The sequence below is a fragment of the Schistocerca serialis genome, chromosome 3 (assembly GCF_023864345.2).
Source record: "Schistocerca serialis cubense isolate TAMUIC-IGC-003099 chromosome 3, iqSchSeri2.2, whole genome shotgun sequence".
Lineage (NCBI taxonomy): Eukaryota > Metazoa > Arthropoda > Insecta > Orthoptera > Acrididae > Schistocerca > Schistocerca serialis.
Window position 1 is genome coordinate 111,871,942 of NC_064640.1, and position 12,124 is coordinate 111,884,065.

Consider the following 12,124-nt stretch of genomic DNA (forward strand, 5'->3'; position numbering starts at 1 on the left):
TAATTAGTTAAGGTGATGGAAAGTAGTACTTTGTTGGATGGAATAATTAGAGCTACATGAAATTAGCAAATAAACTTTGAAAATTTAGCATTTATTTAGCATGTACATTTTTTTAAAGTATTTTTGCATTTAAATGACCCTAAACAGCATATACATACAAAATTCTTAACTTAAATTTTTCTTTTTTTCTTTTCACTATTCGGTTTTCTTTTTTTAACAAAAAATATGGAAAATTGCTTCTTAGCGTAGCACAACACCATAGTGTTAGGTCTCACTCATATTAACACACATTACAGGCCCAGATACAAATGTTTATCTATTGAATCCAGTCACTGAAGTTGTTTCAATAGTGTCTGGCTTCACTAACCACCCACTGTCACTTACAACTAAATTGTACATTGGAAAGTATCTCCCGACATCCACATTATTGACAGGTGCCCAAACTGCAGATAAGGCAGCTCTTCCAGAGTCACTATATTCAAGCTTTTCACAGAGTAGAAGTTGCAGTACATCAAGCCTCTCATTATGTCTCAAACTGGTAGCTAAGTATCAATAGAATGACGAATATGCTTCAAAAACACTGTCAGATGGAATACTTTCAAATTGTGGAACTTTTTTGCTACAGTAACAACAGTAGATTTGTACAAATATAGCTACAGGAATGAAGAGCTCAGGAATGCTTTTGTAAAAAAATATTAGCTGGGTCTGGTGTTGTGTGTTTATATAGCTTTTGTAAACTTTCCAGAGCAGCAGATTTGAGATAATTTTTTGTTGAAAAACTACGTTCACAATTTCTTTTCAATTGTAATTTGATACTCTCAACTTCATCCAACAACAAATGTTAAGATGGGTAAGTCATGCCTTCTAGTATTATAATTAAACTGAGAATTCTAGCACATGTGTCACACACAAATTTGCATTGTAAGATGACTAAACCTGATGCAGTTTCATTTTTTAAATGATCAAGAATGACCTCAAATGGCAGCATTTTTGTTTTCCAATGATCTGAAAAATTTGATATTTGCTAGTAAGTTGTGTCCAACCACTGCACTGCATAGAACCAAGAATTCCAATCTCTTGATTATTGGATCAGGAAAAAGCTTTTTTGACAGATGAAGAAACTTCTCTTGTAGGAATTGACAGTATGTGCTTTTCATTTTGTGTGTCTGCACAAACACCATTTTCACCCTACTGACAATAAAATTTAGCTCCTTTAATTCTTTTATGAAGATGTCACCAATTAAGTTCATTTTGTACATCCAGCATTTGAAATGTATTAAATGATTTCCAATCAATATTTTAAGTCCGTCAAAATAAGATCCCACATATGCCGCAGAGTCTAACACTAAAACCGCAACATTTTCGTATTTAATGCTGCACCCTTTCTTTTAGGGTATCTACTATGTCCCAGGCACAAGCAACATTTAAAAAGTTACAGGAAGCCAAACAAAGTTTCTGTTCTGATGCTGCAGTCATTGTCTGATATAAAGCTGCAAATACACGCCTTCCATTTTTCACACACGTGTTATTGGCAATAACCACAATATCAACATACTCCACAGCATCTTTGATTTCTCCTTTCCTATACTGTCTGACACATTCTTGTCTGAACAGGGTATACAACGGGCAGTTGGCATATATTTATTCAAAACTAACCTAACTTCAACATTATCTTCTTGATGCAATAATTTACCAACAGCTGTATATATTGTAGAAATTTATTTTATTTTATGAACTTCTATGTGCTACCAGTTTTGGCATTACATTGATCCCATCTTCAGGCCCCACTCGTCATAGTCGTAAAATTGCTATATACGGAAGGAGCCATATAACTGGATCCGTGAATCAAATCATTCTGCAACAGCTCTTGGTGGCTTGCCCAATTCCTGGAAAGGAGCTGCAGTTGGTATGACCTTGACTTCATAAGAAATAGAAAGCCCAAACAATGTAAAGGTGTTGAGGCCAGCAGTCGGGTGTTTGATAACAAATAACAGGATGACCCACGTAATGCTTTTTGTAGACCACAGTGATCAAGAACTGTCCACAAAGAGGAGTAGAGCCACCCCGGTAGGTCACCAAACGTCACTGCAGGGACAACACAGGCACGCATAGTTGTGCATATGTCACAAGAAATACATCAAAGAAATGGTGGCCCCTGTGTCTGCTTGGAAACAGACATCCTGATGAGAAACTACCAACTGCAGCACATGTATGGTGTTCTGGTGGGATGGGAGCGGGTTCTGCAGCTTTGACACAATGAGCAGAGATGCTCCTCTTTGCCACACCACATGCAGGATCCCCGGCGATCTGGATAGTCTGCTTGAGAATGAGCATAAAAACACTGTGGGCATGAAGGGAACTGCCCCGGTGACCAGTGGTGAGGTGTGACCAGAGGTTCGGATGCCATAGAGATGTCAGACAATGACAAATCACAACACTGGTGCAACTTGGTGGTCATCCTACACCTGCAACGCAGGGGCGGAACACGTGGTGGCACGGTAACTGCTGCAAATTGTGGCCTTGTCATCAGTCATCCACTAACAGTCTGTGCAAGTTTGAATGACTGTGCGATTTCGAAAGACTGTGCGATGCACAAGATGTCCTCCACTATGAGTTATCCAGTTTCAGCACCACCGTAAAGACCTCAGCATCAAGTGCCAGCTGAGCCAGGACATCACAAATCAAGAGTCCGTGTATGAAGTCTTGCAGCCTTCATTGGCGCAAGTGAAATCACATTTGCAGCTGAGACCTTGCAAGCCAGTGACCCATGAGAGGGATGATTGCCAAGGCTGTTTATTCAAGCCTGGAGGCAACCGCATGATATCTCTCTGAATAACAATTAGTCAACAGAGCAGTCCACCTCCTTACTGAGTGGTCACTGCATCTGACTGCCATGCAGTGGGCCCGCATTCAATTCCTGTGCGGGTCTGAGATTTTCTCCACTCAGGGACTGGGTGTTGGGCTGTCCTCACCACCATTTCATCATCATCAACACGCAAGTCGCCCATTGTAGCATCACCTGAAAATAATTGCAACTCAGTGGCTGAACTACCCCAGGTGGGATCTCCCAGAAATGACAACCACAGCAATGGATCATCCTTGACTTGAAACAACGTGAAATGTTGGCTTCATAAATACATATATATGTCCCAGTCCTCAGCAGCACCATGGAAAGGCAGATATGACAGAGGACAAATGGCAATGTTGACTGTGGGGGACGATGAGTTCTGGTGCAAGGTGGCCTTGTGCACTCTGAGTTGTCCCCCTGAGACTGAAGCAACTTTTGTAACAAGTCTATCTGAAGCTGCTACTGAAGCACAAGCTATGGCTGCTGCTCCAGGTGGAAAACCAATTTACGAGGGTTGACTGAAAAGTAATGCCTCCACTTTCGTAACTCTTCAACAGTTGGTAGCATTGGTATGTGGCAGGTATTGGCTTGTTCTGTAGCCTCTTCTCTGCAGCTCCAGTTGGCAGGAAGCCTTAGCATTGAATGATTGTGTTGTTACAGTGTAAAGTATGGTACCCTGCGCAGACGGTCAGTCAACGTGATTTAACCAATGTGCAGTCATTGAATTCTTGGCAGCAGAAGGTGTCACCCCAAAGGAGATCCATCAGAGAAGGAAAGCAGTTTATGGTGACTGCGTTGATGTGAGTACTGTGCGTCGCTGTGTGAGTAAGTTCAAAGATGTTGCGGTGGGAACATCTGACCTGCATGACAAAGAGTAGGACGTCCTGTGACAGCAACTACCGAGTCTCACAAGCAAAATGTTGACAGATTGATTCAGGATGATCATTGTATCACTCAGAGAGAAACTGCAAGCACAATCGGCATTTCACAAGAACGTGTGGGTCACATTATTGCTTTGCTTGGCTATCGAAAGATCTGTGCACAATGGTTACCCAAGATGCTGACTCCTGAAATGAAAGTGCACAGACTTGCACTGTAACAACCCAACCGTTCAATGCTAAGGATTCCCACCAACTGAAGTTTTAGAGAAGACGCTACGGAACAAGCCAGTACCTGCCGCATACCAATGCTGCCAACTGTTGAAGAGTTACGAAGGTGGAGGCATTACTTTTCAGTCAATCCACGTAGCATCCATGCTACTGAACAACTTCATTTTTCCTCATCACTAATGCTACATCTGCGAGTAGCTGCATACCAGCACACACATCAGAACCCAGTGGAGAAACAGGTTAAGCCAAAAGGTGGAAGAGCCACCTGGGGAAGAAAACAGGACATCAAACAGTAGTTGAACTAAACATGACTGACTGATGGCCTATGGGACACAAACAGAGAAAAGCCCCGTGCAACCTATGCAACAACAAGGTGTAAAGTGAAAACCTTCACCACAACGATATCACCAGACCAAGAACAAAGAGAGAGACAATCCAAACATGACCAGTGAGAAACGCCAAGTGACATTGTTAGTGAATAGCCCAAACTATAGTGATGATAGTAGGTGACAACATCAGGTGTGAGCACAGAACTGACTGATCATTCGCTGGGTTTCCGTATTTATGCCAGCTGTGAGGAACACTATTGGTCGTTGTATTGATGTGATGAAACAGGTTGTGCACTCACTACACAAGTGCAGCACTGCAGCGATACTATGCCCTCCAACAGCCATCTGGTCCATTTCCTCCATCGAACACTCAACTTCCACAGAGCTGGATTACAGAGAAACAAAATGTGCTCTGAATATGAGCATGAGTGTACCTAGTCATGTGACCAAATCTGTTCCTGCTTAGGTTAGGTTACCATTTTGCCTTGCAGATTAATAAGCGATGTTGGCAAATCTGTGTAACAATTAAGGTTTTTCATAAACACAAGACTACTGCAAATGTTAGCAGCTATTCAGAATTACATTTCTCCACCTGTAGAGCTTCATATGCAAACAAAGTGAAATTCAGGTTTTTCATTAACACTGAATGTTTAGAAAGTAGCAAACCAGGTTATCCAGCATCTTGAGTAATCTGATAGCCACAAATTCAAATATTTCCTGTCACTTTTTTAGAGTCATTTACAATAAATTAAAAGTAAAAACTATGTAAATTAATTAATTACTGTATACTGCAATAACTATTCAAAATGTTGTCAATGTCAATGCAATTCACCATCAGCCATGTAACTTAAGATGTTTCTTCTTTCATTTTATTTTGAAGGCTACCAGTTTCGGCATTTCACTGTGCTATCTTCAGGCCCCATATGCAACTCTCAAAAAAAGTCATATAGTGGCATCAATCTCTGGATGTTGTGAATTCATATATTCATATGACACACTATGTTGGCCACTACAAACACCTGAGTGTAACAACTTGTGGGAATATGAAATGTGATGATGACATATACTCACTCTTCCATTAAGCAGGTGGTAGACTTCAGTTCATTGGTAGGACACTGGAGAATGGAGTCAGTCTACAAATGAGATTGTCTACAAATCACTTGTGAATCCTATCTTAGAATATTAGTCAAGTGTGTGGGAGCCATACCAAATGGGGCTAGTAGGAGATATTGACTGTATACAAACAAAGTCAACGTGAGTAGTCACAGGTTTGTTCAGCTCACAGGGGAGCGTCTTGGAAATGCTGTATAACTTGAACTGGAAGACTTTTGCAGATAGACATAAACCATCCTATGGAAATTTACTCACAAAATTTCAAGAAACAGTATCAAGTAAGGAATCTAGGAAACATACTACAGCCTGCTACATATCGCTCCAGTATAAATTACAAAGACAAGATTATATCAATTACAGCATGCACATATTGATTTCAGAAGTCATTCTTCCCATGCTCCACACGTGACTGGAATGGGGAGAAACCATAATGTGTGGTACAGAGGGAAGTACACTCTGCTATGCACTTCATACTGGTTTCTGGAGTATGGATGTTGATATAGACTGGTGACTGGTGCAATAGATATGTGGATCCTAGCAGTTATGTCCAATGCAATGTCAATTAAACTCTCATAAGAGAAATTTTTGAGTATCCAGATATAGTACACCGATATCAAATTTGATGATTCAGTTGCCCATAGAATGGACTACATACTTTTCAACCTAGTAGTACTTGAAAGTAATCCTCATGCTTGAAAAGGGTATATTGATCTATAAAATGCAGAAACTACATGTGCACGTCTTCCAGACAATGTGGCAGGGCTCATTTTAGGAACCAATTTTGTGCAGAAGAACCATACAGCTGCCATTAATAATAATATACAAGAACGATTTGTCTCTTTACTGGGTAAATTTGCTGTAACAAGGTTGGTGGTGGTATCTCAAAATTACGACCTACAGCGAACACAAACAACTCCAACTGTTTGTGAATCCTAAAAAAATTGGAGTTTTCTACCTGCAGTACACTGTTAGTTGCAGTGGCAAGCAAAGCATCATCAGTGTTCCAGAAAGTAGACATTTTTCTAAATCTGTAAAATCTCATTTGGGACTCAGCACTGTGTTTGCATTTTTATATAAAAACCAGACTCATGACTCAGTGTTTGAAAGCCAACTACAGTATAATGTAAACAAATGTCAACTGGTACAGTAGATATACACAAGCATGGTTTCAATTTCCTCTAGCACAATAATCAATTTCTTCGGAGGAACATTATTTTTGGATAAGTCGTGCATTAACTAAACGAACATGGGAAATGACAAATTTCCACATTCAGACAAGAGGATTTCAGCCACTTACTGCACCTAAAAACAGCGTGTAAGTGAGAAAAAGAAATATTCACTAGAGCACTGGGAGACTGTGTCAGTCCATCTGTCCACACGCATACACGCACACACTAAATTTATAAAGGTGGATTTATATGTTGTACCTGCACTCTAAGTAGCAGTTTTCTATTTTGTAGCTCAAGCTGGCGTTGTTTCTGTTCACTTTGCTTCATTCTTTCAACTTCACTTTTCAGAAGTTTTATGTAATCCACAGAGGATTTCAGTATAGTCCCTTTATTTGGTCTTACATCACGCACTATTTCATAATACCTGCAAAAATAAAAAAAAATACGCCATGGAATGATGCTGAACATTACAATTACTACTACGGGCTTGTGTTTACAGTTAACAGTTTTGGTTAAATTTATTCACTATTCCTCCATTTTAAAATTATATTACTAAATGGCTGAAATGGTCACACAGGCCAAAATGAGGTTGCTGTTCCCATGGCTTCCTGGGGAACCAAGAATTTGATTTTTAGTATCTCATATAATTACTGACTGAATATGAAAATTTAAAATACTGTCCTAATCTACTCATAAAAAAGTATAATCTTAAGTTAAAGGTTTAACACAATAAGTCAAATATTACATTTAGAAATGTGTATATGTCTTGAGGCAGCATAACGCATGGTACACAAATGACATGGATTATATTCATCCAACATTTGACAATGAGAGCACTTAGCGACTTCCAACGAACTTTACATATAATTTTAAACCTTTTTGAAACTACTACTCATTGCACCCCCTCCAAAACATTGACATTAAAAAAGTTTAGTACTTACTACGTTTTTACTGTTCGTACAGTAAAACTTCCGCATCAGGCATGACGCTTCATTTTATTATTTCTTTACTATTTACTCTATTCCTAACACATCATGCAGACAGTGTTCATATGTACCACTGAATGCAAAGTAATCAGACATTAGAAGGTGTTTTATGCATGGGAGTTCATTTCTTTAAACAATCAGCGAGGGTGGGGTGAGGAGGGGGTGGTACTGGTTTACTTTAACTGAACGTACTCTTCAGGTCCTTGCTGATTTGCATTAACCAGTTTGTAAAATTTCTCACACAAAGTATGTTTTCTAATTGTCAACAGTGAGCAGTTATAGGGCTATTATCTCTTTTGGAAAGGGCAACTGTCACATTAGCATCGTAATGTGCACTAAATTTAGGTTTAAAAAGTTTTAATGATGTTAATGTATGTCTGACAAAATACTATTACAACTGTGTAATTCATTACGAACAAGTGTCACCACAAATCAAGCATATTATCATTCTGTGGTTTCAGTCACCTAGATGTTCTCAATATTGATGAAAATGTATATATCTGGATCTTGTTAACACAGTGCTGCTCTCAGGTGAATAATTTATAATACCACATTCATGAAATGAAGAACAGGAACATTAAAGTAATTTTTAATGTTTGTCAGCTTGAGGTCACTAGGGATAGTTCACTCAAACCATCTGGTATGGATTTCTATTTGCACAATGTATTTCTGTGAATATGTTTCGATGAATGAGATGGCAAAACAGTGCTAGCATATTCCAAAATATGTGTGTGTATCTTTAGGCAGTTAATTATATTCTCTTCATGGATGGTAGACACTTACTGATACTAACAATTTATTCTGGGCTTGCTCTTGATCTAGGTTTCTCCATGATTTTCTGCTTTACATGCTTACTTCCAATTCTTCATTTTTGGTGTCTGAATAAGTAACACGAGCCTCCACAAATTTGTGATTTCTTGTGTGGAATTTTTGTCCTGCCATAACTGATGCTGGTTGCTCTCCTGTATCTCGTGATTGCATGTGGTGGAGGCTCAGGTTACTTAGTCAGGCACTACAAGTGCACAATTGGAAGTATATATAAACACCGGCATCTGCTGAGAATACGCTCCTTGAGCACATATGCAGACAAATAAGCTTACTACGAAAAAAAAAGCAAAATTTACAATGTTTAAAAATAATTTTGGACATCACCACCACCATCATCATTATCAATACAATACATCATGATCAGTACTAAACATAGGCAGAGTTACACATATAAAAATAAACTGCATATGCAGTAAGGTTTTCTTTTTAAAGGAGAAAAGCAGACATAATACAAAAATTTGAAATAAAATAAATGTGAAATGGTGTACAATCATGAATGACAGAAAAGTTTGGAAAGGTCAGCAAAAAGAAGAAAATCAAGAGAGCAAGAGGAGTGGCTCATTGTTTAAGGTACTCAGAGAGAGAGAGAGAGAGAGAGAGAGAGAGAGAGAGAGAGAGAGAGAGAGAATGAAAGTACAAAAGTGTGAATAATTAGTATTAATCCATATTTTCAATTCTCTAAGGAACTTGGGGACAATGGTTATAAATTTTGAGGGATTATGAGTGGCAGGTTGGGGGGAGGGGGGTTTCAAAGTCAAATCAAAGTTTAGTAATTATACTTACGGATCATTTGTTTTTGGCAATAATGTTCCAAGCTCTTTTATTCTGTCATTTATATTGAAACGTCTCCGCCTTTCAACTGCAATGATATTTACCACAATAAGTATCTCATTTACAAAATCAATATATTGTGTAGTAAACATACAAACATCTATAACTAGTTAAGTAGCTACTTAATAAATCTCCAAAGTTGACTGACATGAGGATGCACTGTCAGTACCTGACCCCCCCCCCCTGCCCCCATACACAACTTTATCAAATCTAATCATTTTATGGGGACTACATATAATAAGGAAATTAGTGACTCCAGTGTGAAATCCTACATCACAACAACTATAATTTAGATAATGGTGTTTAATTCCAACGGATGGAACTGATATAATTAGTCAGATATTAAATAAATCAATAATTATTTGTGCCATCAATACTATATAGTATGAGGCAGCTAAGACAGGTCACTCAAAATATATATAGAACAAATAAATGTACTGAAGTGTGGTTTTCACTAAGCTATAGTGGGCAATGTGGCAAATTTTCTGATGTGTATAAGTAATCTTTAACTTTTGTACAGGCGCGGCTCGTGGTTTCTATACTGGGGAAGGCTGCGGTATTTATCGGTCGGAGCCAACATAGACCTCGGGTTACGCTACAGATTAGTCTGACGTAAACAGCTAAGAATTCAAAGGGAGGGGGATGGGCATATCACTCTCTACCTATAATTTTACGCACTGTATCTTCTATAATCAGGTATTAAATATCATTAGAAGCTAACTTCGAGTTAAAATCTTTGGTTAGTGTTTTTAAACGCCATCATTACATTTTCTGACACTTTGCAGCAAATCATATGAAAAGACGCGTTTCGGAGAGATCTTTAATGCTTAATATTTTAGGTGTTTTCAGTTCTAAACTTAAGGTGTTTATTGTGGTTTACCTCCAAAGCTCGAAGTTTACGAGTTCACATGACGATACTGTGATGTTTTGGTAACGTCACAGGTCTTGTGCAAGTAAAACTCACTAAAATCTTGCTAAATATACTCCGAAAAAGAAGCTTGCTAATATCACACGATATCAAAAAAAGCAGTCAGCATCAGCAAGCAAGAAAAGTAATGGGTCAAATTTCGCGCGCTTTGTCCTCTAAATCACTTATGAAACTCTCGCTAGATGGCAGTACTGTTATGTTACTGTAGTCTAGTGCACTCTGACGGAATATTTGCAAACTTATTCTAAATGTGGATAAAATAGCCAATGGCAGAAACAAAACAACTATGTAAAACATTATCAAAACAATAATACTAAACGTCGATTAATGACGCATCGAAGCGTAGTAGAGATGTGCAGAGACAGAGATTGGATAGCGAAGTTTCGGCCACTCTACATTCCTTTATTACATAGACAGTGGAACGTGAAAAACGTGTGGTGGTTGGTATGACACCCTTAGGCTGCAAGCTCTGAGCCTTCGGGTCGCCCATAAAGAGCAGTACTGTGCAGAAGCCACGCCCCCAAACCGCTACTACATGCAGCTTACGGACATTCCAAGGCGCAGCCTAAACACTACTAACCGTTCGGAAAACATCTATCGATACAAACAGTTCCAAAAACGTTGACCGTCGTTATTTTAATCGGAATGGGAATTATGCGAAATTCGTCCTGATAATTTAAACTATGTAATATGTTCTTGCGAAATTTACTTTAACATATATTTTGGGGCGGCTCCGCCTCAGAGCCTTAAATTACGAGCCGCGCCTGCTTTTGTAGCTGCTGAATTATGACACAGACTTATTTTTAATGGAACTATATCATCTTTTTCTATTGCATTGGAAAAAGCCTTCCAAGAGGATTTCAGTGACATAGTACATATAAAAATTTTAAAAATGTAAGAACAACAAGATAAGAATGCCACATAATACTGTCCAGTCATGAGGAGAAGGAATGTACCTTTTCATTCATTCTTCTTTTCTGTTTTCCCCATCTGACACAAAGACTTACACTTCTCTAACCAGTAAATTTGTGGCACAGGTTCATAAAATTATGGATTCTAACATTTAACATCCCACAAATATATGTGATAATTAATGAGATTTTTAGTTTATCTGTCCATATTATGACACTGTGACATATTTTAATACCACACATTATGGATTTTTTTCTGCATGGTTTGAGAAAAATGTGTGTAACCATTTTGTTTTCTTGATACAAATGAATACAAAAGAGTTTTGCTTAAAGTGTTCTACTGTGTAACTTACTCATGTTATGGTTATCCTTCTTCTGTCTATCCTTTGCAAGTGCATGGAGCTCAGCATCACTGAGTTGAATTGGTTCAGGCTTTATTTGAGGTAAATCAGGAGGGCATGAATTGCTGGTTTTATTTCCACCTTTAGGGCCCAAGCCAATAATCTCTTCGTAAAGACTGTTTGCCGAGACCAGCTGCAAGTACAGGAATCATTCACAATAGAGGAAACGTGCACACAAAATAAATGAAATTAAATAAATAGTTGGTACCATTTATAAATAATAAATAAACAACTAATGACCACTGTGTCTAATTTTAATGTTTCACACATTACTAACGAATAGTACCCATCTTGAGGATTTTGTGTTGAAATTCTAAGTAATTACACAACATCCACAATAAATTAAAAAGATAATAACTCAAATTCTTAATTCACATGTAAAGAAATTTTATATGACTAGTAAATAACGAAGATTATGAATTTATATCCAGAGTACCATACCTGAACATCTGGTGCAATATTCAACGCTGGATCTCTGATCTTATCTGAATTGGGATCAAAAGGCAAGAAGTCTTCAAGGATGTCTTCTGCCTAAAAATAAAGGAATAATTTTTTACTGAAGATATAATTTTAAGAAAAAACAAGAGATTCGGTGGACAGAGGTGTAAAAATGTTTGAGTAAAATTTATATCCCAAATGTGCTGTTTTTTTTGTTTGGTTTTTTTTTTTTT

General features: G+C 38.1%; 1 protein-coding gene across 2 annotated transcripts in view; it reads right to left on the reverse strand.

Moving 5' to 3' along the window:
- The window catches only part of LOC126469798 (microphthalmia-associated transcription factor), a 387,123-nt gene that overhangs the window by 18,369 nt on the left and 356,630 nt on the right, over positions 1-12,124 (reverse strand). For both annotated transcript variants that reach the window (XM_050097055.1, XM_050097053.1), the window contains exons 4-7: positions 11,895-11,984; positions 11,406-11,586; positions 9,166-9,241; positions 6,827-6,992 (exon numbers count right to left, since the gene is read on the reverse strand). In XM_050097055.1, the coding sequence (XP_049953012.1) occupies positions 6,827-6,992; positions 9,166-9,241; positions 11,406-11,586; positions 11,895-11,984 (513 nt within the window). The remainder of the gene's footprint in view (positions 1-6,826; positions 6,993-9,165; positions 9,242-11,405; positions 11,587-11,894; positions 11,985-12,124) is intronic.